Source organism: Corythoichthys intestinalis, chromosome 7 (assembly GCF_030265065.1).
Source record: "Corythoichthys intestinalis isolate RoL2023-P3 chromosome 7, ASM3026506v1, whole genome shotgun sequence".
Taxonomy (NCBI): Eukaryota; Metazoa; Chordata; class Actinopteri; order Syngnathiformes; family Syngnathidae; genus Corythoichthys; species Corythoichthys intestinalis.
This window is the reverse complement of record NC_080401.1, coordinates 57,297,241-57,323,149: the sequence shown is the minus strand read 5'-3', so window position 1 is coordinate 57,323,149 and position 25,909 is coordinate 57,297,241. Positions and strand designations below refer to the sequence as shown.

The 25,909-nt window shown below is 41.7% G+C and overlaps 1 protein-coding gene and 1 long non-coding RNA gene across 4 annotated transcripts in view; one reads left to right on the top strand and one right to left on the bottom strand.

Annotated features, from left to right (window-relative positions):
* The window catches only part of LOC130918583 (uncharacterized), a 34,457-nt gene that overhangs the window by 590 nt on the left and 7,958 nt on the right, over positions 1 to 25,909 (top strand). The window contains exon 2 of the long non-coding RNA XR_009063786.1: positions 785 to 995. This is a non-coding gene — a long non-coding RNA (uncharacterized LOC130918583). The remainder of the gene's footprint in view (positions 1 to 784; positions 996 to 25,909) is intronic.
* Positions 531 to 24,821, bottom strand: btbd8 (BTB domain containing 8). Of its 3 annotated transcripts, none has more exons than XM_057840389.1 (7): positions 23,975 to 24,821; positions 23,644 to 23,681; positions 20,494 to 20,914; positions 17,158 to 17,227; positions 16,957 to 17,084; positions 12,825 to 14,348; positions 531 to 1,261 (listed from the first exon to the last, which is right to left on the bottom strand). In XM_057840389.1, the coding sequence occupies exons 3-7, from the start codon at positions 20,843 to 20,845 to the stop codon at positions 786 to 788; spliced, it is 2,550 nt and encodes an 849-aa protein (XP_057696372.1). In that variant the 5' UTR covers positions 20,846 to 20,914; positions 23,644 to 23,681; positions 23,975 to 24,821; the 3' UTR covers positions 531 to 785. The 3 variants fall into 3 exon arrangements, with proteins under 3 accessions (XP_057696372.1, XP_057696371.1, XP_057696373.1); XM_057840388.1 differs by having other exon boundaries at positions 532 to 1,261; positions 23,621 to 23,681; XM_057840390.1 differs by having other exon boundaries at positions 540 to 1,261; positions 16,957 to 17,081; positions 23,621 to 23,681.

The window sequence follows — 25,909 nt, the reverse complement described above, 5'->3', positions numbered from 1 at the left end:
GGTAACTAATACTGCTTGTTTAAATACTAGTTGACATTGTATACTTGAAAATACATTAGATTTCAGCAAGCACTAATACTTGAATACACAACTCAACTATATTTTCCGATAAAAACTACCAGGTAATATCAGTGTGGTGTGTGAAAAATTCATTTTTTTCCCCACATTCATCCCACTGTATTTATAATACAGCCATTTTTGTGAAGCATAAAAAGATCGTGCCAGCTAGCAACTACATACATTGTGTACTTGAAAATACATTAGAATTCAGTAGTTGCTAATACCCGAGTACACAACTCAACTATATTCTTCTGTAAATACTACCAGTTAATATCAGTCTGGTGTGTGGAAAATGCACCCCCTCCCCGCCCATATTTAGCATACTGTATTTATATAATCTCTCTATAAACTCTGTTCATCCGATAACGTAAACAATTATTAGCCTATTGTGTGCGTGTGTTGACCAAATGAACTATTTCAACTCTACACAGAGGTTTATTTTAGTAATATGACATCAAATGCAACACTTTAGACAAGTTTTCTTCTTAAGAATCCATTAAAACAGTATGATCAAGACGAGAGGTGCCCATTTCTGTAACGATTAAAATATATTTGTAGTTTCCATGTGGCCTAGTGGTTGGAGACCACAAAATTAGAACTTTTTTGCTATGGATGTAATGTGAAGTAAATACCAGCAGGCATAACAGACCAGAGGGTAATAAAAAAAGCATGATTTTGAATAAATTAGGACTAAAATGTAGTATGTTTCTTCTGCGCGTTGCAGGTCAGTGATGCGTTTCCAGTTCCACAATGGTCCACTCCCCTTGTGGCGAGGCGGCGTCTTCCGGGGAGAAACTGGTCACCGTAATGCTGGTGGACGAGTCCTCCATGGGCGATATGAGTTCCGCCCACCGCTTGAAGGTCTCCCTCTCCGGGGACAGGAAGGCCCTGGTGTCCAGGCAGTCCCGTGACAACGACAGCGTCTGCTTGATGAGGTACTGCGCCAAGTTCAGCTCCTCCGGCACCGGGTTGATCACACCCAAATTGGACTCCTGGTCCGAGAGGAGCTGCCGAAGCAGGTTCCAGTCCCGCTCTGCAAACTCGCTGCGTTTGTCCTCATTGTTCCCTTGTCCCGATCTGTCCGAGCGGCGCGCAAACGTGTCGCCTGTGTCCGTCTCGTAAATAGGGGAGAGGGCTTTGTTGGACGGCGTCCGCTGGCGGTTGCCGCCGCCTAGATCCAATCTGTCACAAGCAATGTCGCCTAAAAACAATTGACAATATTGCAAAATGACAAACTGTATCACAGCCCCACTGGTCGTCTTGAGTTTGAACATTTCGGAGACAAATCACAGCCAGCGATGCGGCAAAAAAACAAACATTGTAGCCTGCAGCAGACTGAAGTTGTGTAGGGAGCAGTGTGCTTTAATGCAGGGGTGTCCAAACTTTTTCCAACATATGTCAAGATACAGTACTGTATGTCTAATGGGAAAAATCCAGTTAATAAATAGGAAAAATATCTGCCTCAACGCAAAACACATCAACTAATATTACTGTCTCATTCTGGCAAAATAAAATGGCGACGAGGAACGAGGAACTTGTCCCTACAAATTTGATGATGCCAAAATTCTGGGATCATTTCACATTTGAAAAGGAAAATAAGGTACAATTACGTACTAGGGTTGTTCTGACCATGTTTTTTTGCTCCCGATCCGATCCCGATCGTTTTAGTTTGAGTGTCTTCCGATCCCGATATTTCTTAATCCGATTGATTTTTTTTGCTCCCGATTCAATTCCAATCATTCCCGATAATTTTTCCCGATCATATACATTTTGGCAATGCATTAAGAAAAAAATGAATAAAACTCCGACGAATATATACATTCAACATACAGTACATAAGTACTGTATTTGTTTATTATGACGATAAATCCTCAAGATGGCATTTACATTAACATTCTTTCTGTGAGAGGGATCCACGGATAGAAAGACTTGTAATTCTTAAAGGATAAATGTGACTTTGTATAGTGTGACTAAATATTGCCATCTAGTGTATTTGTTGAGCTTTCAGTAAATGATACTGTAGCCATTTAACTTCTGCCCAAATGCATGATGGGAAGTGCAACCATGACTGTGCGTCGTGGTACCGATTGATATATCCTCTCTGCGTTGGGAAATAACATAGGGTGTTAAGAAAAAGATCAACTATTACCTTTCTTCCCCACATTGCTTCCCACGATTATTCTAATCGTTGGCAGAGGGATTGGAAGGCTTTAGCCATTTAAAAAAAGGCTCCAAAGGCTGCCAAAATTCACTCTACTCATTTTACGCTGCTTTTTAGCTCAAAATACTGTATAGGTCAGTGGTCTCAAACCGGTCCTCAAAGGGCCGCAGGGGGTACTGGATTTCATTCCAACCAAACGAGACAAATACCTTTTCACCAATCTGGTTTCTTACAAGTGTAATCAGTTGATTGCAATCAGGTGCTGCTTATGTTAGTAGAAACCTCATTGGTTGAACTGTTTGTGCTGGATCTGTTGGAACAAAAACCAGGACCCACTGCGGCCCTTTGTGGAGTCGGTTTGAGACCGCTGGTATAGGTTAAACGGCGCTATTAAAGATTGAACGCGACAACGTGTGAGTGGGTCGTACAGCGCATGCATTTATTTAACGTGATAAATGTAAAAAGTATTAAATCTCACCGTTAACGTGATAAATTTGATAACACTACCTTAAGCTTAAACTAAAGACTCTGGAAGAGTGTAACATATTATGTCTGTAACGTTAAATACAATTAGAAAACGATTTAATTAAAAAATTAAGTAAATCTTAATATTAGTCTTAAATATTAAGAAAATGCATGTCCGATATTTTTTTGCCGATTCCGATACTTTGAAAATGACGTGATCGGGACATCTCTATCACGTACCATTTTCAGAAACAAAAGTACGCATCCCGTATTGAGTTTTCAAGGGACACACTTCGTCCCGTCTTATCTTGAAACTTGAAAATAATGTCTTATTTGGAGGTCGTTCGAATAGTGGTATAACCGCTTTTCAAGAATATGCAGTGAAACATTCCCCCCGCCTCTCTTGCTTTTTGACCAATGAGCTGACGGAACAATGAAAGTATGTAATCCCACTCATTTTATTGGTTGAGGTACTGTCGCTTGCCGTGATGATAACATAAGACAACATAAGAGTGATTTATTTTGTTCTTCTCTACTTTATTTTCTCTAATTAATTGTATTACCGTATTGGCCCGAATATAAGACAGTGTTTTTTGCATTGAAATAAGAATGAAAAAGTGGGGGTCGTCTTATATTCGCGGTCTAGACGTTATACCCATTCACGACGCTACATGGCGCCAGATATCATTGAAGCGATGTTCTGTTATGACAGATCTCAGCTACTCTCAAGTTTAACCAGTTTGCAGTATTTTATTGCAATGTTTTTCCTTATTCAGATTTATTTCAAGACTACAGTTACAGTTAGACTTCACTTTGATGGTTATAAGCAGTTATTGCAATTTTGTTGTTTCATCACAATAGATTGGTTAGCGCTGTAGAGTGACGAGGGTGTAAAATAAAAACTTAATAATGCTAACTGTCAATTTTAGCTCAGTAGTCATTGCTGGATAAAACACCAAGTAGCACTGGTCCCTAATGTGCTCCAATACAGCAGGTATCAAAAATTTATTTTGAACACTGCAAAAACTCAAAATCCTATCAGGACTTACAGTTTTGACTAACTTAAAACTTAACTAGAAGTTAAAAATAGCTTGACACAGATAGAAATTCAAATAAAACACGTGGGGAAAAACACCTCTAACTTTTAAGTGATGTGTGTTATCAAGCGTAATGGCATTTTAGGTAAGATATACAGTGGGGCAAATAAGTATTTAGTCAACCACTAATCGTGCAAGTTGTCACACTTGAAAATATTAGAGAGGCCTGTAATTGTCAACATGGGTAAACCCTAACTATGAGAGACAGAATGTGGAAAAAAAACCAGAAAATCACATTTTTTGATTTTTTAAAATAATTTATTTGCAAATCATGGTGGAAAATAAGTATTTGGTCAATACCAAATGTTCATCTTACTACTTTGTTATGTACCCTTTGTTGGCAATAACAGAGGCCAAACATTTTCTGTAACTCTTCAGAAGCTTTTCACACACTGTTGCTGGTATTTTGGACTTTCCTCCATGCAGATCTCCTCTAGAGCAGTGATGTTTTGGGGTAGTCGTTGGGCAACACTGACTTTCAACTCCTTCCTCACCCCTTGGCGTCAAAATGATACCAAGAACGGTGAGCAAAAATCCCAGAACCACACGGAGGGACCTAGTAAATGACCTAAAGAGAGCTGGGACCACAGTAACAAAGGCTACTATCAGTAAAACAATGCGCCGCCAGGGACTCAAATCCTGCACTGCCAGATGTGTCCCCCTGCTGAAGAAAGTACACGTCCAGGCCCGTCTGCGGTTCGGTACAGAGCATTTGGATGATCCAGAAGAGGACTGGGAGAATGTGTTATGGTCAGATGAAACCAAAATAGAACTTTTAGGCAGGAACACAGGTTCTCGTGTTTGGAGGGAAAAGAATACTGAATTGCACCATACCCACTGTGAAGGATGGGGGTGGAATCATGCTTTGGGGCTGTTTTTCTGCAAAGGGACCAGGACAACTGATCTGTGTAAAGCAGTGCTTCTCAATTATTTTCTGTTACGCCCCCCCAAGGAAGACGTAAATGTTTCGCGCCCCCCCCCCCCCCAACTCTGCCACCACTGTAAATAGTATCATTCGTCTATATTACTATTATAAGTACGCCTCAGCCTAACATTGTGTCCTTTTTTTTCTATTAAAGAAAAAAAGTAACATAGATCAACTTATAATAAAGTATAACTTTTTTAACATTGTGTTGCTTGTAACAGAAAAGACTTAACGCGCATCAATTTGCCTGAAGTTAAAAAAAAAAAAAAAAAGTCACATCCAAACTGTAAAAATACACTCAAGGTACATTTTTGACCATTTGATACTGAAAAATAAAATGTAATAAAATCAGTAAATAATAACAAATTCAAACTGATTAGAAACATTTACTCTTCAGGACAACGTGCCAAAAAATTTGACCGAAAAACAAAACTGAATAGAAGGGGGGGAAAAAAGTCTTTGGACAGAAGGAAAGTTTTTATTTTCGCTGATTCACCACAGTGCTCACTGGTTTACTGATATAACACTGACAAAGCGGGACGATTGTGACAATTGGCAATATTCGGCACATTTTCGCTGAAAAACAATCAATTTCAATTCAATTCAATTCAATTTTATTTGTATAGCCCACAATCACAACAGAGGTCTCAAAGGGCTTTACAGAGGCAATATGATACACAATTAGAAATGAAGCAACAAAGATGAATAGATACAGTTCAAGTCCTGGGTATCCCCTATCCTAAGACCCTCCATGCCGGCAAGGAAAAACTCCAAAAACTCCAGAGTCAATTGGGAGAAAAATGAGAAACCTTGGGGAGTACCACAGTCAGGAGAGATCCACTCCCAGGACGGATAGACAGGAACCCCAGAACGGCTAATGGGAATTAGCAAGCGAAATTGTAGTCCGTAAAAATACAGTGGAGTAAAGGAGCAAGAAGAGGTCCCTCTGGTCAGATGAGACGGGGGTAGCAGCGAGGACGTCAATCCAGCCAATCAAGCGGCTTATCAATGAGATTGAGGTCGAATGTCTTTAAGTGGCATCTTAACTGATTTGGCTTCTCCGCTATAATCATTTTTAGACTCAGTAAACAGTGGTCTTTCCTCATTTCCCACTATATTAAAAGTCAAAGGCAAACAGCCCGAAAAAAGCGCATTCTCGGCGGCCGAGGTAGAACCGTAGGTGAGGGCGGTGGTCGTGACGATCCCAAGCCGAAAACGGCACTTCTCGGCCGGACACGTGAGAACCGAAGAAGACAGTGGGTCGCTGCATGAGTCCAGCTCTGCATGAGTCTCTTCTGTGTGCTCTTGCTTACTTCAAAAATACTGCACGCACTTTGAAAATGAGAGCGCCACTGCCACCCACGGAGTGGATGTGCAGGTACACTTTATTCTAGTACGGCAAAAAAAATAAAAAAAATAAAAGCATGTTCCCCGAGGTCACTCGCGCCCCCCCTGGCATCGCTCGGCGCCCCCCTGGGGGGGCGCGCCCCACCATCTGAGAAGTACTGGTGTAAAGGAAAGAATGAATGGAGCCATGTATCAAGAGATTTTGAGTGAAAATCTCATTCCATCAGCAAGGGCATTGAAGATGAGACGTGGCTGGGTCTTTCAGCATGACAGTGATCCCAAACACACAGCCAGGGCAACAAAGGAGTGGGTTTGTTAGAAGCCTTTCAAGGTCCTGGAGTGGCCTAGCCAGTCTCCAGATCTCAACCCCATAGAAAATCTGTGGAGGGATTTAAAAGTCCGTGTTGCCCAACGACAGCTCCAAAACATCACTGCTCTAGAGGAGATCTGCATGGAGGAATGGGTCAAAATACCAGCAACAGTGTGTGAAAAGCTTGAGAAGAGTAACAGAAAACGTTTGGACTCAGTTGCCAACAAAGGGTACATAACAAAGTATTGAGTTTAACTTTTGGTATTGACGAAATACGTATTTTACACCATGATTTGCAAATAAATTCTTTAAAAATCAAACATTTTGATTTTCTGTGTTTTCCCCCCCACATTCTGTCTCTCATGGTTGAGGTTTACCCATGTTGACAATTACAGGCCTCTAATATTTTCAAGTGGGAGAACTTGCACAATTAGTGGTTGACTAAATACTTATTTGCCCCACTGTACATATATTTTTCATAAGAACTAGAAGTTTTTTGAGTGAAAGCAGTGAATTAGTCTTTTTTTTAATTCTAGTTACATCTGAGATGCAATTGTTGGCTGTTTTCAACAATGTACATCGAAAATAAAGACATTGATTGACTGGAAATGGTTCAATATTAGATGAAATGTCTTGTTTTCTCATATATATTTATAATTGCTCTTCACCTACAAATGTTTTATCCGATTAATCGATACATTTTTCAGTCCATTACTTGATTACTAAAATATTCGATAGCTGCAGCCCTATCTTTTTGTGTTGTCAATTTCTACAGAGCCCTTAAAGGGATATCGACAGAAATAGAATACATTTAAACCATCTGGTGCGCACCATGTAGTATGTGGTGCGCACTTGCCTGGCTCTGCCAGACTATTCTCCCTGTATTTTTCAAACACTGAGAGTATAGTCTGGGAACCAACCCATTAACGGCCTCTCGAGCAGGTACAAAATCAATCGACAAATCAGATTCGTTTATTTGCGTGACGTAATCTTAACGAGCAACGTCACTCGTGCGCGTTGAAAGTCGTCTCCGCAACAACACAGATGGTGAACGGGAGAGCCGAGAATATGTTCCAATCCACGGTAAAATCAGTTTTAAATGACCAAAAACACATCGACACGAGTCATTATCAACAGTCTGTCTCGCGCTAGCCATGTTGAATAAACTCCGCTCTCTTCATATGTTTACTTCCGCGCGCAAGTCCCTCATCCTTCCCTCGTCATTTTACTAACGTCATGTCACTGATTGGTCCACTCCGCTCTCTGTTTGCTGTGGCTTGCTCCGCCCTGGAAATTGTATCCGCGTGAATGGTGGCCAGACTCAATAGCTGGAACAGCGGTGAGTCTGGTGTACCAGGCAAGGTGCGCACTAGAAATGATCTTGATCCCCTAAAGGGACATCGACAGAAATAAAATGAATTTAAGCCATCTAGTATCTTTGGAATTTCTCACATTTCTGCATAAAATCACCATCAAATGTGATCTTTGCCAAAATCACACGGATGACAAAACAGTGTCTGCTTTAACTAAAACCACCCAAACATTTATAGGCTTGCATATTTTAATGAGGATAGTATGCAATGAATGACAGAAGGGGGAAAATAAGTGCACCATCACATTTAATATTTTACGTTTCTAATGAACGAAAATTATCACTTGCCCTATAATAGGCTAATAGTCTTACAGAGCATACGACAGGAGAAAACAAAACAGTCTTAAATAGCATTATCATGTGAATTAGAATCATATTTTGAGACGATTCGACTTTATACAACAATTAAGCAAAGCGCAGATAACCAGAAATTAGTTTTTTAATCTGCCGGTTAGCCACGCCGACCATTATTGGGCTCTAGCGTCCCCAACAGGTGGATGACGTCAGCGGAGACTGGGCTCATCGGTTTTACTATTCAGCCCATTGAGGGGGAATTATTCAGAACAAGGAAAACGTGACGAAGAGAGCCACAAAATGTCATTGTTTCAGGCTCTCTACTCCAATATTTTTACAGGATATTCTTTTTATCCAAGTATTTTTCCCCAATAGCTAAATAAATGGCTTGAGAAGGACCAGTCAGCCCGTCGAGGGGGAACTATTCACAACGAGGAAAACGCGACGAAGAGAGCTGCAAAATGTAATTGTTTCTGTCTCTTTCCTTCAATATTTTTACAGGATATTTTTTTTTATCCAAGTATTTTCCCCAATTGATAAATAAATGGCATGGTCATGACAAATAAGTCTTGTGCTAAATGGAATACGAAATAATAAAAATGCACTTATTCAGGACGACATGGCAAAATTACTCCATAATGGTAAAAACTGTCGACTTCACATTTACTGTCGCACCTCCCGAACGATAGTTTATGACACCTAAATCAGACATATGTCATTTCCCTTCCCCGGCTTCGGAGAATGTAAACAAACCAAGGGCGTGACAGCTAGCCGACATGCTAACCCGAACCGAGTGATGTTTCAAAGTCTTCGAAGCGGAAAATCACACATAACTAGCCCAGATTATTTGACATGATGACTGGGTTGTCGATTGTCTTTGGGGATCGGCAAACCACCCGGCGGAGAGCAATTTACCGCTCGTTCCCCGGAGGAGGGCGGCTGCAGTTGTTGTGCAGCTAACGTGCAGCTAATGTGCATGAGGAGAGCTTTTTACATGCCTATCAATGATCAAATGTAAGTAGTCCTTTATTTAAAGAAAGTTTGTAGGGTTTACTTTGTAATCGCTGTATTCGTATTTGACATAATACAAAACAAGATGTTTACTCACTTCCTCGTAAGTCCAATGGTCCCACAGTAGTAGGGCTTGTTTTGGCCAATATCCACGGTGAATGGGAACCTTTTGAAACTCCAAAAAGGCGCACACGCCTCTCCCTCATAAAGCAAGATTTTTCTGCAGCCGTTTGGCTGGCGTGATGCGAAAAATAAACGTAATTATCCGCAAAATCAGCTGAATCCTTAGTCCTCATACACAACAGTACGACTGTTTAGTGGAGAGGACGCCTTCACCCGTACACGTCACAACGCCCTCCTCCTCAATGCAAGATCGAAGCCGGAAGTCACTCATTTTCATGGCGCGGGATTCAAAAAACTAAATAAATATAGCGATCGCTTCCACACACACCCAAGCGGTCCATATCATTCAGGAGCATAAAATACCGCGTGTATTATGGAATAAACATGCTTTTTCGTGTCACATGCACCAAGTGCTAACTTTCAAAAAGCTGTCCACGGGTGTGACCAATGTCCCCGAAAGGGTTAATATAACTTCAGTTTACTTAACATTTTAGGTTATTGGCGATGTTTTGTATCACAATTGCAAGCGAAATAGTTTGACTTCAAATTTCAAGTTTCCGATAATTGCTAAACTCTAACACCTGTCACTCACCAAGCCAAAAATTTTAAATCTGTTCACATCCATATTTTTCTTGTCACAATCTTGTAAGATTAAACTTTTCATATTTCGACTCGTGACCCCCTCCAAAAAAAGCAGTGGGGCCACAAAAAGGCCGACCTGCGTTTGGACACCCCCGCTTAAACGGCTGCAATTACAGCAAAAACAGCACTTTTAAATGCATATTTCTTTTTTATTATTATGATTATCCACATGCTCAAACAAAGCAACAAGCCATGCACTGCGCGGAACTTTGAACGAAATGTGAAACAAAACCAGTTTGCGTCAATATTCTTAACGCTTTCATTTTCAAAGGGGAAATTCGGTTGCAGTTCTTTTGGGGTTTGGACAGAAAGGAAAGGCAAAACGTACCATACATTTAGGAGACAGAGCCATCAAAAGCAAACAACAGAATCGCTTCTCGTCTTAAGCGTCGAGACGCAAGTCAACAGGGCACAAAGGAATATAAATTAAGACAAACATGAACAAATGATGATAGGGAAAGCAGCAGCATGCATGGGTGCAATGCCCAAATCATACATAACATCACAAACAAAAAAGTGCAGAAAATCAAGAACAACCAGGAGATGCAAATATGTTTTTATTCCAACTGAATTATGTTAGCTTGAACCAAAAAAAAAAAAAAACAGAACGTTATCATGTATAGCATTTTAACAAACATCGCAGTTGTTTATTTTATTTTGGGGAGTTACATTCTTATGTAGTTAACAAGATACTAGTAGAAGAGTAACAGTGGGTGTTCATTTATGCCGCGGGTGTCAAACTCAAGGTGCGAGAGACAGATCCGGCCCGTCACATCATTTTGTGTGGTCCACGAAAGTTTATCGTGTGCATTGACTTGATGTTTTTTGTTTAGATAAACATTCTGTAGGCCTCAATAAAAAAGATCAAGCACTACAGAAATCTAACATTTTACTTTATTTTTCTCATTTTAAAAAAATCTAAACTTTTTTTTGATCAAATATAAACAATTTTTGTAGTCCTCAATGAAAGCTCAAGGACTACAGAAATCAGAATATTTACTGTATTTTTCCTAATGAAAAAAAAAGCATTTAAAAAAATAATGTCTTCAATGAAAGACGAAGGACTACAGAATAAGAAAAAAAAATTTTAAACCAAAATATTTAATTTAGTTTCCTGTTAAAAATCATTATTTTTAATTAAAAGATTTTTTTGTAGTCCTTAATGAGAGCTTGAATGTCCTCAATGAATGATCAAAATAAATACATTTTTAAATATTTCATGTAACTTTTTTGTAGTCCTCAATATATGATCACGGACTACAAAATTCCCCATTTACAAATAAAATAAAAATTAAATAAACGGAATATTGTACGTATTTTTCCTGTTAAAAATATAATCAAAAAAATTTTTTAGATACAATTTTTACCATCCACAATGAAGGATCAAGGACTAAAATCTCTCATTTAAAAATACATTTAAAAAAATTAAATTATGTAAATAGAATACTGAATGTAGTTTTCCTGCTTAAAAAAATAAAAGTACAATTAAAAGATTTTTTAAGTAATCCTCAATGAAAGATTAACGACTGACTGCAGAAAAAATCCCCCCTATTTAAAAATAAATTTAAAAAAATTAAATGAACAGAATATTGAACGTATTATTTCCCATTGAAAAAAAAAAAAAAATCAAAAAAATTTTTAAATGAAATTTTTGTCGTCCTCAATGAAGGATCAAGGACTACATTTTCTAAATTTAAGTTTTAAAAATAAACTTTAAAAAATACATTAAATAAATACAATATTTAATGTATTTTGCCTGTTAAAGAGAAATAAAATAAAAAATAAAATAAAAAGAACATTTTTGTAGTCCCCAATATATGACCAAGGACTACAGAAATAAATTTAAAAAATGTAAATTAAATAAAGGAAATATTGAATGTATTTTTCCCATTAAAAAAACTAAAGACTAAAAATTTTCCTTCATTAAAAAAAAAAATTAAACTGAATATTTGATATATTTTTTCCTTTGAAATTTTTTGTTGTTGTTTTCTTTAAATAAAATTAAAACAAGATTTTTGTAGTCCTCAATGAAAGATCAAGGACGACAAAAACATATTTTCCCCAATTTTAAAATTAAATAGACGGAATATTTAATGTATTTTTTTCTGTTAAAAATAATAAAAAAATAAAATGAAATTTAAAGAATATTTTTGTTGTCCTCAAGATCAAGAACTACAGAAATACATTCTCTCTCATTTAAAAAAAAAACAATAAAAAATTTAAATCGAACAAATATATAAAAAAATAGAATATTTAATGTATTTTTCCCGTTAAAAATTAGAGAAAAAAATACAATAAAAATTAAAAGAACATTTTTGTAGTCCGCAATATAAGATCAAGGACTACAGAAATACATTTCCCTTATTTAAAAAATAATTTTAAATGAAATAAATAGAATATTTCATGTATTTTTCCTATTAAAAATCAACCTTTTTTTTTTTTAAACCATGAGGAATTTTTTGTAGTCCTAAATTCCGCCCCTGCCCCTGTTCTAAACAAATGACTTGGCCCATGAAAAAGATGAGTCTGACACCCCAGATTTATTATCATTAATGCCAAGACATTTTGTATATTTTTAAGTGAGAATTTCAAGTAATACTTGCTAAACAGATAGAACAGTCGTTTGCTAGCGTATCTGCTAAATTTTGCCATAAAAGTATCCGTATTGAGGTCTGCGGTGTGTTAAAATGCTGTACACGGTAACTTCAGAGGTGGAAATGCGTAGCGTTGCATGAAATAAACCCCAAAATAAAGTGCTTTAAATATATTTTTTGGGGAAAGGCGCCTCAGGGTCTTCGCCAAAGTCTAAGGATATCGATGTTGCAAATTCAAATATGCTGAGATGAGAGCCGATGTTTAGCCATGAAGTTGATTTGAATTTGAACCTGAATGTCTTAAGAGGTAATATCCTTTTTTTGTCTACACAAGGGATGGTTGGTAGAACATGGGTCAGGTCTAGGAGTCGGGCGCAGATTTGAGGGGAGGATCAAGGAAGAAGTCCATAGATCATACGTTACCTGCTGGAGATTGTGCAGCACGTACGGGAGAGTCCCCCGTCATGTGTGGCTCATTTAAGTCTAGGTGTAAGTCGGCCTTCTTGATTCCGTTGGCGTACGGTTGCCGGAGGTCCAGGTGACACGGACGCTCTTGGGGCGGGGGGTCTGCGGCGGCTTCGGTGCCGGCACACGTCTCTTCCCGGAGCTCCTCGGGCTTTTCTTGATCTGTACCTGAATGTTCGCACGGATTGGGCGACCGGGCGCAGTGAGATTGCGGAGTGACGGAGTCCGACTCGAAAACATCGCAGGGAGTAGCCGCGTCGTCAGGGTCTTGAGGTGTCTGGGGTCCGCCTTCCTCAGAACCGAGCTCCTCGCACTCGTCCACGGAGAGCAGAACGGATCGGCGAAAGTTGGATGCGGACTGAAAGTCCGGCTGCTCGCTCTCTCGGTCCCCTCCGTCGTCGTCGAACGCTAGGTTGACGATCCCTTGAAACGGAGGCGAGTGATCGGTTGGAGCTTGACTGGGGACCACCTCCACTTCGGACCTCTCTTCTTCGGTCTCCTCGTTGTCATCCTCCTCCTCAGATGTCTGATTCTCAGAGACAGTTTCCGCTGTCACGACGCCTCCTGAATGCTCTTCCTTCTGCAACCATGAGCGAGGACGCCGCCTCGCTACCTCTTCCTCGCTGGTCGTCTCTGCCTCCCGCCCTCGCAAACGAACCTCTACCCTCAGCCCCGCGCCTGTCTCATACATCTTGAACTCCTCGGGCGTGCTGGTGTCGCTGCTACTGCGCCCCAGGAAGTCGTGGCAGCGCATGGTGCCACATTTGGAAACGCCTCGTTCGTTGTAGCAGTCGTCGTCCTGCGAGCCCCCTGCGTCGTAGTCCTCGGAGCGGGGCTTGATGTCATCCGAGGAGGTGGAGTGAGTGCTGCCCGTTTCGGACGCGGGACTGATCTGCGGGTGAATCCCACTCCAGGAGTCTTCCAACGGAGTGCCGGTGCTTCCTACGCTGCAGGGAGTGTCTACGGGGGTGCTCGGAGATCCGACACCGGTGAGACTTTCAGATTTTTTAACCGCGGTGACAGATCTAACAGTTTGCGACGAAAGACTGGGTTTAGCTGCTTCATTTGCGGACTGTTTTTCAGTCTTTTGTACATCAGATGTAGACAAAGTTGTCTCCAGATGGGAGCTAACAGAATCTTGGTCTTGGCTCGAAGGTGCTACGCTAACACTCGTCTCTTGTTCAGTTTTACAGTCTAAACTTTTAGCATTTTCCTTTGTTTCGGGTCCTTTTCCATTTCTGCTTGTTCTGGATTTTGTTGAGGCTATCTCATATTCTGTCGTACTTTTAGCCTTTGGTGAAGACTTTGACGGTTGCTTAGACGGCACAGACACTTTGGTTGGTTTGTTAGCACATTTAGCTGAGGCTCCGGTTATGTTCTTTTTGGTTGTTTCTCCATTTGGTTTGGTAGGTGCAGATTTGATGCTGTCTAAATCTTTTCTGGGCAAAACCTGCTTTTTTACAGGAGCTCCATGCTTGACGGCTAAACAACAAAAAGAGTAGAAAGGTGTTAACAGGATGTTCAGTTTTATTCTAGACCAGTGGTTCTTAACCTTGCTAAAGGTGCTGAACCCCATGAGGTTCACATGTGCGTTCAACGAACATGTCTGAATTAAATAATTCAAATTCAAAAACGTGTATCTCTAAGATAGCAAGCGAAAAATCAATTTTTTTCACATTTTGAAAGAATGATTCTAAACAGTGAGGGTTAACCTCCGCCAAGACTGCCCGATGACACCGGTTCTGTTCATAATTTTTATGGACAGAATATCTAAGCGCAGTCGAGGCATTTGAGTGGGTCTGGTTTGGATGCGCAGTATTGCATCACTGCTTTTTGCGGGTGATGTAGTTCTGTTTGCTTCACCAAGCCACAGCCTTCAACTCTCACTGGAACGGTTAGCAGCCAAGTGTGAAGCAGTCGGGATGAGAATCAGAAGCTCCAAATCTGAGACCATGGTCCTCTGCCAGGAAAAGGTGGAATTCCCTGTCCAGGTCGGGGATTAGATCCTGCCCCAAGTGGAGGAGTTCAAGTATCTTGGGGTCTTGTTCACAAGTGAGGGTAGGAAGGAGCGGGAGATCGGCAGGCGGATCGGTGCAGTGATGCGGACTCTGCACCGTTGCGTCGTGGTGAAGAAGGAGCTGAGCCAAAAGGTGAAGCTCTTGATTTACCAGTAAAACTACGTTCCAACCCTCACCTATGGTCGCGAGCTGTGGGTCATGACCAAAACAACAAACTCGCGGATACAAGCTGCCGAAATTAGTTTCCTTGGAAGGGTGTCCGGTCTCTCCATTAGAGATAGGGTAAGAAGCTCGGCCATCCGGGAAGGACTCTGTGTCGAGTCGCTACTCCTCCATGTTGAGAGGAGCCAGTTGAGGTGGCTCGGGTATCTGGGTTGGATGCCTCCTGGACGCCTCTCTGGAGAAGTGTTCCGGGCATGTCCCACCGGCAGGATGCCCAGGGGATGTCCCAGGACACGCTGGAGAGACTGACTCTCTGTTGGCCTGGGAACGCCTTGGGATCCCACTGGAGGAGCTGGTTGAAGTGGCTGGGGATAAGAAAGTCTGGACTTCCCTGTTTAAGCTGCTGCCTCCGTGACCCGACCCCGGATTAATTGGTAGATAATGGCTTGATGGATGGATGTAGTTTTGTTTACTTCATCAAGACGTGACCTTCAACTCTCACTGGAACGGTTTCCAGCCAAGTGTGAAGCAGTCGGGAATGCTCTCAGGGATGAGGTCCTTCCCTAAGTGGAGGAGTACCTCAGAGTCATGAGTGAGGGAAAAATGGAATGGGAGATCGACATGCTGATCGATGCGGGGTCTTCAGGACTAGGCATCGGTCAGTCGTGGGGAAGGGAGCTGAGCTGAAACGTGAACCTCTCTAATCACCGGTTCAACTACATAACTTCCCTCACCTACGGTCACGAGCTGTGGCCGTGACCGAAAGAACATGATCCCGGAAACGAGCGACCGAAATGAGTTTTCTCAGTAGACCGTCTGGGTTCTCTCTTAGAGAAGCTCAGTCATCCGGGAGGGCTCGGAGTAGAGCCGCTGCTCCTCCGCATCGAGAGAAGCCAAATGAGGTGGCTTAGGCATCTGATTAGGATGCCTTTTGGACACCTCCCTGGTGAGGTGTTGTGGGAGGAGGCCGCAGGGCCGATCCAGGACACGCTGAAGAGGCTATGTCTCCTGGCTGTCCTGGGAACGCCTTGGGATCCTCCAAGAAGCGCTGGATGAAGTTGCTGGGGAGAGGGAAGTCTGGGCTTAAGCGGGAGAAAATGGGTGGATGGATGGATGGGTTTTTAACCAGATCAAAATTTGAGTCCACGCTGGTCGTCTGTTATACTTCCTCATACTCAATGCAGGTCAACTTTCCACTGAGCAAACCAGTTTCTCCTTCTATTAGACAGAGGACTAGCAGTTGAAAGAAATGGAATAAGCCTTTAGATTGGTGGCAAACCAGTCCAAAATCTGGCCTAAAGCACCGCTCTGCCATAGTCGAATCGAACCTGTGGTGCAACCTGGACACATCGTCAGTGATGTTCTTGGGGTCATAGGATTTTTAGGGTCTTGCATCAGACACCCTCACCCCGGCGACCCAGTGATCAGGCCCCGACACATGTCCAGGTAGCACACTTCGCCACATATCCCCACAGGCAGAGCTACCGTGAACCTTTTTGGCAACCTCCAAAATGTTCTTGGTGGCTCTTTGCCTGGGCGTTCCACAACTCTCCAATAGTCCAAGGACCTGGTGCGGACCTGCAAAGCCCCTGCAGCCCAATTCAATCGGCTCACAGGGGGCCTTCCATCCTTTTCACCAACATTCTACTACTAGGTTTGTGAACTACTTGGCCCTGTCTTTCCTGTGCTTCCTTGCCACGGACATCAAGACCATGTCTCGTTGAAGTGATGTAACAGCAATGGTGTCCGGAAATCTCAACTGTCTCCCTGTCTGCATAGATTTGTCAGTGTAGGAAAATAGGGCCATGTGTGTCTTAACCTTAAACGTACTCAAAGAACCCCTGGGGTTTCACCGAACCAGGTGAAGAACCACTGATCTAGACAAATGTATGGAGAACAACAAGTCTGACCATGGTTTTCTTGCAGTCCTTTTCCTTTGGTGTCTCCTCTGGCTCTCCCCGTTCCAGCCACAGCGCCCTCTGCTGCTCCAGGCTTGACTTTAATGGCTTCTTTCGCCTTGGACCTGCTGGCAGGACTGCTGACGGACAAAACCATGACAACCAGAAGGTTTCTCTCGCAGAAATTTCAGATAATTGATCGCGAAAACTCACCCGCTAGTCTGCTTTGTTGGATCCGATTTAGTCAGCGTGGATTTGTTCAATGGCTGTTTGGGTTTTGTTCCTGAAACACAAGTCATAAATCAGCAGAGTACATTGAGGACAAAAGCTTGAAATTTGCTGTTTGCCTGCATTGCCCTGACACCAATTTTTAAAAAGGACGCATGAGCTTGGACTCGCCAATTTGACGGAATCCAGGTCCCCCCCCCCCAGTGTTTTATAAGCCTGGCGGGCCACCCTTACGCCTCCGCCAGGCTAAAACAGTGCCGTAAAAGACAGTACAAAACATATACATACATGAACCGCATTTTAACCACATCAGATCATACGGTTGAAAGCGCAATGGCGACATCTTATGGTCGATATGTGAAAAATCAGCTCTATTTTTGTTCAAGACTGTGCCTTTTTGTAGGACTATGTTTTATTACTGTCAATAAATTGCTAATAATTAATGTTAGGCCGATGCATATCTAGTAATCTTTTTAAAATTTTAATTCAGAGCAGAAGGATAATTGGACGCCACACGACTGGACCTTATTATCATCTTGGGATAAATGACAAAAGCGCTCTCGAAAAAGTACATAAAGCACGGGCACATCATTTCTTCGTACTCGCCGATACTGATGATGTAATTTTAGTGCGGTATCAGTACCGATACTGATGATAGTATCGGCACTGATACTAGCATCGTATCGGTGCATGACTAAGATCAATTTGGCCATACAGTACATCGCGAAAAATTGTATCATTCGCGGATACCGATGATGTAATTTTAGTGCCATATCAGTACCAATACAAGTATCGGTGCATCACTGTGTTTTAAATGATTGGCTGCCAATAACGGCTCTAGATATCCAATTCATTTAAACTGGAAGGACCTACATTTTTTTAGTCAGATTGACTAGACATCTAGACACTAGACATCTAATCCATTGTGACTGGGGGGCGAATGAACGTCAGACAAATGCTAGTTTTACACATTTGTGACGTCGCCAAAATGTACTTGTTCAAATGGTTTTCTTTTTTTACACACATTTAAAATGTTAAAGTATAATTTTCACGAATTGCCTTGGAGGCTCCACATGTGCGTTTTAAGCGCTCGAGCAGAAAAGGCTTTGAATAATGCTATCAGTGATGACATCAGGATTTAGCGGCCTTTCTAACCACAAAGTCTCTAAATGCTCAGTCAAGCAAACACTCCCCCCAGCACCGCTCTACCACTTTACCCCCCGGCAGCTGTGCAGGGCTTAGACGTCTGCGTTTGAGCAGCTGCTGGCATGCTGATAGCAGCCTGAGTGCTTTATCTCTTCTTGTCTACATGTGTAGCGACTCAACCTCTGACAGACAACAGTTAGACTGAAGTCCCAGATTTTGAAACTGGTTTGAAAAAGCTTGACAGTGCCTCTGGATTGGCAGACCGGGGTGGTTGTCCCGCTTTTTAATAAGGGGGTATTGGAGGATGTCCACTTCTCAGCTTCCCCGATAAAGTGTATTCAGGGGGTGCTGGAGAGGAGGGTCTGTCGGAAGACTTGACTCTCAGATTCAGGAGGAACCGTGTGGTTTTCGTCCCTGTCGTCGAACAGTGGACTAGCTCTACACCCTTGGCAGGGTGCTCAAGGGTGTATGGGAGTTTGCCCAACTGGTCTAAATGTGTTTTGTACATCTGGAGAAGGCGTTTAACCGTGTCTCTCGGGGAGTCCTGTGGGGGTTGCTCCAAGAGTGCGGGGTATCGAAGCCTTTGGTAAGGTCTGTTCGGTCCCTGTACGACAGGTGTATGAGTTTGGTCCACATTGCCGGCTGTGAGTCGAATTCGTTCCCGATGACGGTTGCACTCTGCCAAGGTTGCCCTTTGTCACCGATTCTGTTCATAACTTTTATGAACAGAATTTCTAGGCGCAGCCGAAGCGTTGAGGGGGTCCAGTTTGGTGGCATCAGCATTGAATCTCTGGTTTTTTGATGATGTGGTGCTGTTGGCTTCATAAAGCCGCAATCTCCAATTCTCACTGGAACAGGTTGCAGCCGAGTGTGAAGCGGTTGGAATGAAGATCTCTACCTCCAAATCTGATACACTGGTCCTCAGTCGGAAAAGGTGCATGTCCCCTCCGGGTTGGGGATGAGATCCTGCTCCAAGTGGAGCAGTTCAAATATCTTGGGGTCTTGTTCACGAGTGAGGGCGGGAGGGAATGGGAGATTGACAAGCGGATCGGTGCAGCGTCTGCAGTGATGCGCACTCTGCATCGGTCCATTATGGTGAAGATGGAGCCTGGCGAAGCTCTCGATTTATCAGTTGATCTATGTTCCTATCCTCACCTATGGTCAAGAGCTGTGGGTCCTCACCGAAAGAACAAGATCCTGGATACAAACGGCCGAAATTAGTTTCCTCCGCAGGGTGTCCAGGTTCTCCCTTAGAGATCAAGTGAGAAGCTTGGTCATCCGAGAGGGCTCGGAGTATAGCCGCTGCCCCTCCGCATTGAGATGAGCCAGATGAGGTGGCTCTGGCATCTGATTAGAATGCCTCCTGGACACCTCTCTGGTGAGGTGTTCTGGGAGGAGGCCGCACAGCCGACCTAGGACACGCTGAAGAGACTCCTGGCTGACTTGGGAACGCCTTGCGTTCCTCCAAGAAGCGCTGGATTAAGTGGCGGGGAAGAGGAAGTCTGGGCTTCTCTGCCGAAGCTGCTGCCCCCGCAACGGACCTTGGATAAGCGGGAGAAAATAGATGGATGGATTGGTTTTTAAACAGGTAAAAATTTGAGTCTTAGTGGGAATAGCCAGAGCTACTGTGAACCTTTTCGGCAACCTCCAAAATGTTCTTAATGGCACTTTGCCTGGGCATTCCACAAATCCCCAAGAGTTCCAGGACCTGGTGTGGACCTGCAGCCCACTTCAATCAGCGGCTTGCAGGCCTTCCATCCTTTCACTGGCACTCCACTTCGAGATGGGGTGAGAAACTTGGTCCTCCGGGAGGGAGTCAGGGTTGAGTTGCTACTCCTCTGCGTTGAGAGTCGCAAGCTGAGGTGGCTCGGGCATCTGGTTTGGATGCCACCTGGACGCCTCCCTGGAGAGGTGTTCCGGTGGCGGGAGGGTCCGGGCACGACCCAGGACACACTGGAGAGACTATGTCTCTCGGCTGGCCTGGGAACACCTTGGGATCCCGCCAGAGGAGTTGGTTGAAGTAGCTGGGGTAAGGGAAGTCGATGCTTCCCTGCTAAAGCTGCTACCCCCGCGATTTTACCCCGGATTAAGCAATACATAATGGATGAATGAAAATGCTTGAATGAAGTGCATTTCTTACATATGGAAAATGATCTCAAGACAACAATAAAGCACCTGGAATGGATGGGTTCACAACATGATGGCTCTTGCCGCCGTTTTCTGCCGATGCGGCTGAACTGGCCTGTTGCGTGGGGCCCTTTAGAGCTCTGGATGTGCAGCTAGGAGGGGAGGTCTTCAATCTGCTCCCTGGATTAACCTTCTTATCAGTTTCCTTCACCACGCGAGATCGAGCCGGACCGGCGACATCCCTCCTAGCCCCCGCGGCACCGTTTAAAACCGGCGCCCCAGTTGACGTCGCCTTCGGTTTTGTCGCCGTGCTCCGTTCTCCGGGTTTTCTGGCGGTATTCGCTTTGGAAGTCTGTCCGTCTCCTGATTTGTGAGCGGTCGTCAGAGCGTCTGACTTCATGGCGGGTGGAGGAGATGCTTGAACTCAGCAGTTGAAGAGCATCTTAGTAGCGGTTTCTGCTGTTCAAGTCTGAAAGAATATGGGAAAAAGCGAGGACAGGTGAAACGGGTAAAGAACATTCTTTTAGAAGTCTAAAGCATGAAAAGTTTCACATTGAGTTACGATTTTGAAAACCGACAGAGTAGTACTGCAATGATAAATCGATTGACTCGTGTAATTCGACTAGAAAAAGGCTTCCGAGTCAAATTTTGCTGCTTCGAGGATTAGTTTAATCAGAGTGACGATTTAAAGTGTTGAATTTAGTTTTATTTGGGGGGGATACACTACCCTCTAGTGGCAACAGACTCGTCTAACATGGCTGAATCCAGCTGCTCCGTGTTAAGACCAACATAAGGTATGTTTTTGTTTGAGCTAATATCTTTGTTTATGCATTCTTTATTTAGTTTAGAAGTACAGGTAGTCCCCGGGTTACGACGTACTTGACCTACGCGATTTCAACTTTACGACGCTCAAGTCTCATCTGCCATTTTGTCGCTTCATTTTTTAAAGTCACATAAACAGTACCTTATTGTACCTTACAGTATCTTATTTTTTACTTTACTTTATTAGCATGACGTGTTCTGGCCTCACTAAACGAAGTTGTTCAACTTTACGGACAGCAAACAAGGCAACTGTGCTTTTTCCTTCCTTCACTTCTGAAAATTTGTAAAGCTATAACACACATATGTACACTTATGTTCAAAACACTTGACACAAAACAATTGGTGTTTAAACATCCATCTAATTTGAACAATATGTAAATTTAGTAGAATTAGCCTAATTTGCCTGAAAAAGGTCCACTAGCTTAAATGCTATGAATGCTAACATATTTACAATTCTCATAGCAAGTTGCTCACACCTAACTCCACAAACTGTAGCTAACTTAATTACAAATGCAGACACAAAAATATATTAGCTGAAACAACTTACAGACTTAGGTGGACCAAACCAGAGCGCAGCGATCTTTTATCCATGTCAGACTCCTGACCCAACGCTGCCACCAGAGGGCTGTGTATCCTCCATCGTTAAACAAAATACAATACTTTTGGATTTTTTGGATTGTTATTTAGGAGTACTTAAAGAATTAATTCCGATTTATGCGGAAATTCGGGTTACGTCGCCCGTGTTGGAACGGAGCTTGTTCGTAACTGGAGGACTACCTGTATATCGCTATACTTTGTATCGGTTCGTGATTCGTTCCTGCCAAGAGTCGATAGATCGTTTGAAAAAGCTACCAAAGTGTTCCACTGAACAGGAAATTTCCACGACAAAAGTGTCTATTCGCACCCTCCCAGACAAAATAAATCGGACGTCCATTGCTGTCAATGGCACTCAAACATGAGTATTCAAAGCCAATCACTGCCAGCTTCTACCAGATCTAATGAAAATATTAAGAATGAATGCCTTTATTGTTTTGCGCAATTATACAACAAAAGTACGAATTATGAATCCAGAAATCCTGATTTACAAAAAAGTATAATAAAATATATGGAAATTTGGAACAGAGAAGGGACATATGTAATTACAGTGTTATAATGTAGTAATAAAACAATAATAATAGTAAATATAGTAATATGCATAATACGACATAGTGGAATGACCACATGTCCAAATAACATTCATATGTCCATGAAAAAAAGACTAGTAATATAAAGGACAGTGTTATGTAGTAATAAAACAATAATAATAATATAATACTATGCATAATACGACATAGTGGAATGGCCACATGTCCAAATAACATTCATATGTCAATGAAAAAAAACCCACTAGGAATAATAAGGGAAATGTTGCCAGCTTCTACCAGTTCAAATGAAGATATTAAGCATGAATGCCTTTATTGTCATTGCGCAATTAGACAACAAAAGTGCGAATTATGAATCCAGAAAACCTGATTTACAAAAAAGTATAATAAAATATATGGAAATTTGGAACAGAGAGGGGACATACTGTATGTAATTACAGTGTTATAATGTACTAATAAAACAATAATAATAATATAACAATATGCATAATACGACATAGTGGAATGACCACATGTCCAAATAACATTCATATGTCCACGAAAAAAGACCAGTAATATAAAGGACAGTGTTATAACGTAGTAATAAAACAATAATAACAATAAATATAACAATATGCATAATACAACATAGTGGAATGACCACATGTCCAAATAACATTCATATGTCAATAAAAAAAACCCCACTAGGAATAATAAGGGAAATGTTGCCAGCTTCCACCAGTTCAAATGAAGATATCAAGCATCAATGCCTTTATTGTCATTGCGCAATTAGACAACAAAAGTGCGAATTATGAATCCAGAAAACCAGATTTACAAAAAAGTATAATATATGGAAATTTGGACCAGAGAAGGGACTTATGTAATTACAATGTTATAAATTAGTGATAAAAAATAAATAAATAAATAAATATAATAATATGCATAATACGACATAGTGGAATGAACACATGTCCAAATAAAATTCATATGTCCATGAAAAAAAGACTAGTAATATAAAGGACTGTGTTATAATGTAGTAATAAAACAATAATAATAATAAATATAATAATATGCATAATACGACATAGTGGAATGGCCACATGTCCAAATAATATTCACATGTCGATGGAAAAAAACCCCACTAGGAATAATAATGGAAATGTAGCAAAATTAAAAAAAAAAAAAATGCCACAAAGCATCCAATAACATAACCATCAACATGCATTATTCACCTGAACGTAGTAACAACAATTACCAGTGAACTGCTGACGACAAGCTTCCGGTCTGAACCATCTGGAGAAACAGCCGAAAAATCGTTAGTTAGCGTGTTGCTAGCTCACCTTAGCACATACACACACACACGCCACTGAGCAGAATCTTATTAACAGTTAATAATGAGCCTGGTGATGTCATCGGTGTGTTTTCCATGCGGTCTGGACACACTGATAAAATATTCAGGCGGCTACTTTAGCGGACACAGACAATGTGGATCACATAGAGACACATAAGCCACCCCCCTTATCCCATTTATCATGCAGTAAATAGTAATAATAAGAAGCAATAAAGCTAAAATGGAATCTGATGACCTGCTCCGCTGGTCCGCAAGCCACGAGAAGCTCCAGAGGAGGCGCAGTACAGCAGCGTGGAATGCGTCTGGTGATTGGATCTCCTGGGTGTGGGTTGTTAAGAATGGAAAAATGGTGCTGTGCAGAGTCAGCCAATCACCAGCTGCTTGGAAGGACCTTTCATCGCCATAGCAACACACAACCCCGCCCTCCGCAGACTCACTCTCTGGCGCAGAAGACGCACCCGTGTGTGTGTGTGTTGCATCAGATTAGCCGAGACTGCTACGGGTTTAATCGGCGAGGGCGGCGTGCGTCTACTCGCCTCCGAAGATTAGCGGTCCATTACCTCTGCCAAGGACGCTTCGATTGTTTTGTTCGTTTGTGTACAGAGCTGCTTATTTGTAAATCAGTTTTCTGTTAGACAGACTCATTTTAGAGTTAAATGACAAAAATGTTTATAAGAAAACATCTGTTAGCGTAATGCTAACATGTAATGTGAAATGCTGTGAACAGGAAATTAGCATGTTTCGGTAAATCTTTAAACAGTTTAAAAGAAATTTTCGCGCTGACGGAAACTACAACGCATGTATTACACGGTAAATTTGAGTGCTGGTTAGCATGTTGTGGCACTGTTAAGTGGTTAGCTGTCCATTAGCTCCGCCTACAACGCTTCCATTGTTTCCTTGTGTACAGAGCTGCTTATTTGTGAATCAGTTTACTGTAAGACGGACATATTTTTGATTTAACTGACAAAAATGTTTGTAGGAAAACATCTGTTAGCCGAATACTAACATGTAATGTGAAATGCTATAAACCGGCTAATGAAAGTTAGCATTTTTCAGTAAATCTTTAATTATAACAATTTGAAAAGAATTTCTTGTGCTGATGGATACTACAACGCATGTATTACACGGTAGAGATTTGCGCTAAATAGCATGTTGTGGCACTGTTTAGTGGTTAGCGGTCCATTAGCTCCGCCTACAACGCTTCCATTGTTTGCTTGTGTACAGAGCTGCTTATTTGTAAATCAGATTACTTTATTACGGACATATTTTTTATTTAACCGACAAAAATGTTTGTAGGAAAACATCTTTTAGCTTAATGCTGACAATTAATGTGAAATGCTTTAAACCGGCTAATGAAAGTTAGCATTTTTCAGTAAATCTTTAATTATAACAATTTGAAAAGAATTTCTTGTGCTGATGGAAACTACAACACATGTATTGCACGGTAGAGATTTGTGCTGGTTAGCATGTTGTGGCACTGTTTAGTGGTTAGCGGTCCAATAGCTCCGCCTACAACGCTTCCATTGTTTGCTTGTGTACAAAGCTGCTTATTTGTGAATCAGTTTACTTTAAGACAGACATATTTTTTTGATTTAACTGACAAAAATGTTTGTAGGAAAACATCTGTTAGCTTAATGCTAACATGTAATGTGAAATGCTGTAAACCGGCTAATGAAAGTTAGCATTTGTCAGTAAATCTATTTAAAACAGTTTGAAAAGAAATTTTTGGGCTGACGGAAATTACGATGCATGTATTACACTGTAGAGCTGAGTGCTGGTTAGCATGTTGCGGCACTGTTCAGTGGTTAGCGGCCCATTAGCTCCGCCTACAACGCTTCGATTGTTTGCTTGTGTACAGAGCTGCTTATTCGTGAATCCCAGTTAACTATAAAACATACACATTTTAAGATTATAAACGACAAAAATGTACATGTGCTAGCTTAACGCTAACATGTAATGTAAATGCGCTAAACAGGCTAATGGAAGTTGGCATGTCTTCGTCAATCTTTAAAACTACTTGAATCGAAATATTTCTATATTATGATGCCCGTATTACACAGTAGAGCTGAGAGTTGCCTAGCATGATGTGGCACAGTTTAGTACTACACTGACAGGGTAAACTTAGCGGACCATTATTTCCGCCGAGGATATTTAGATTGCTTAATTGGAA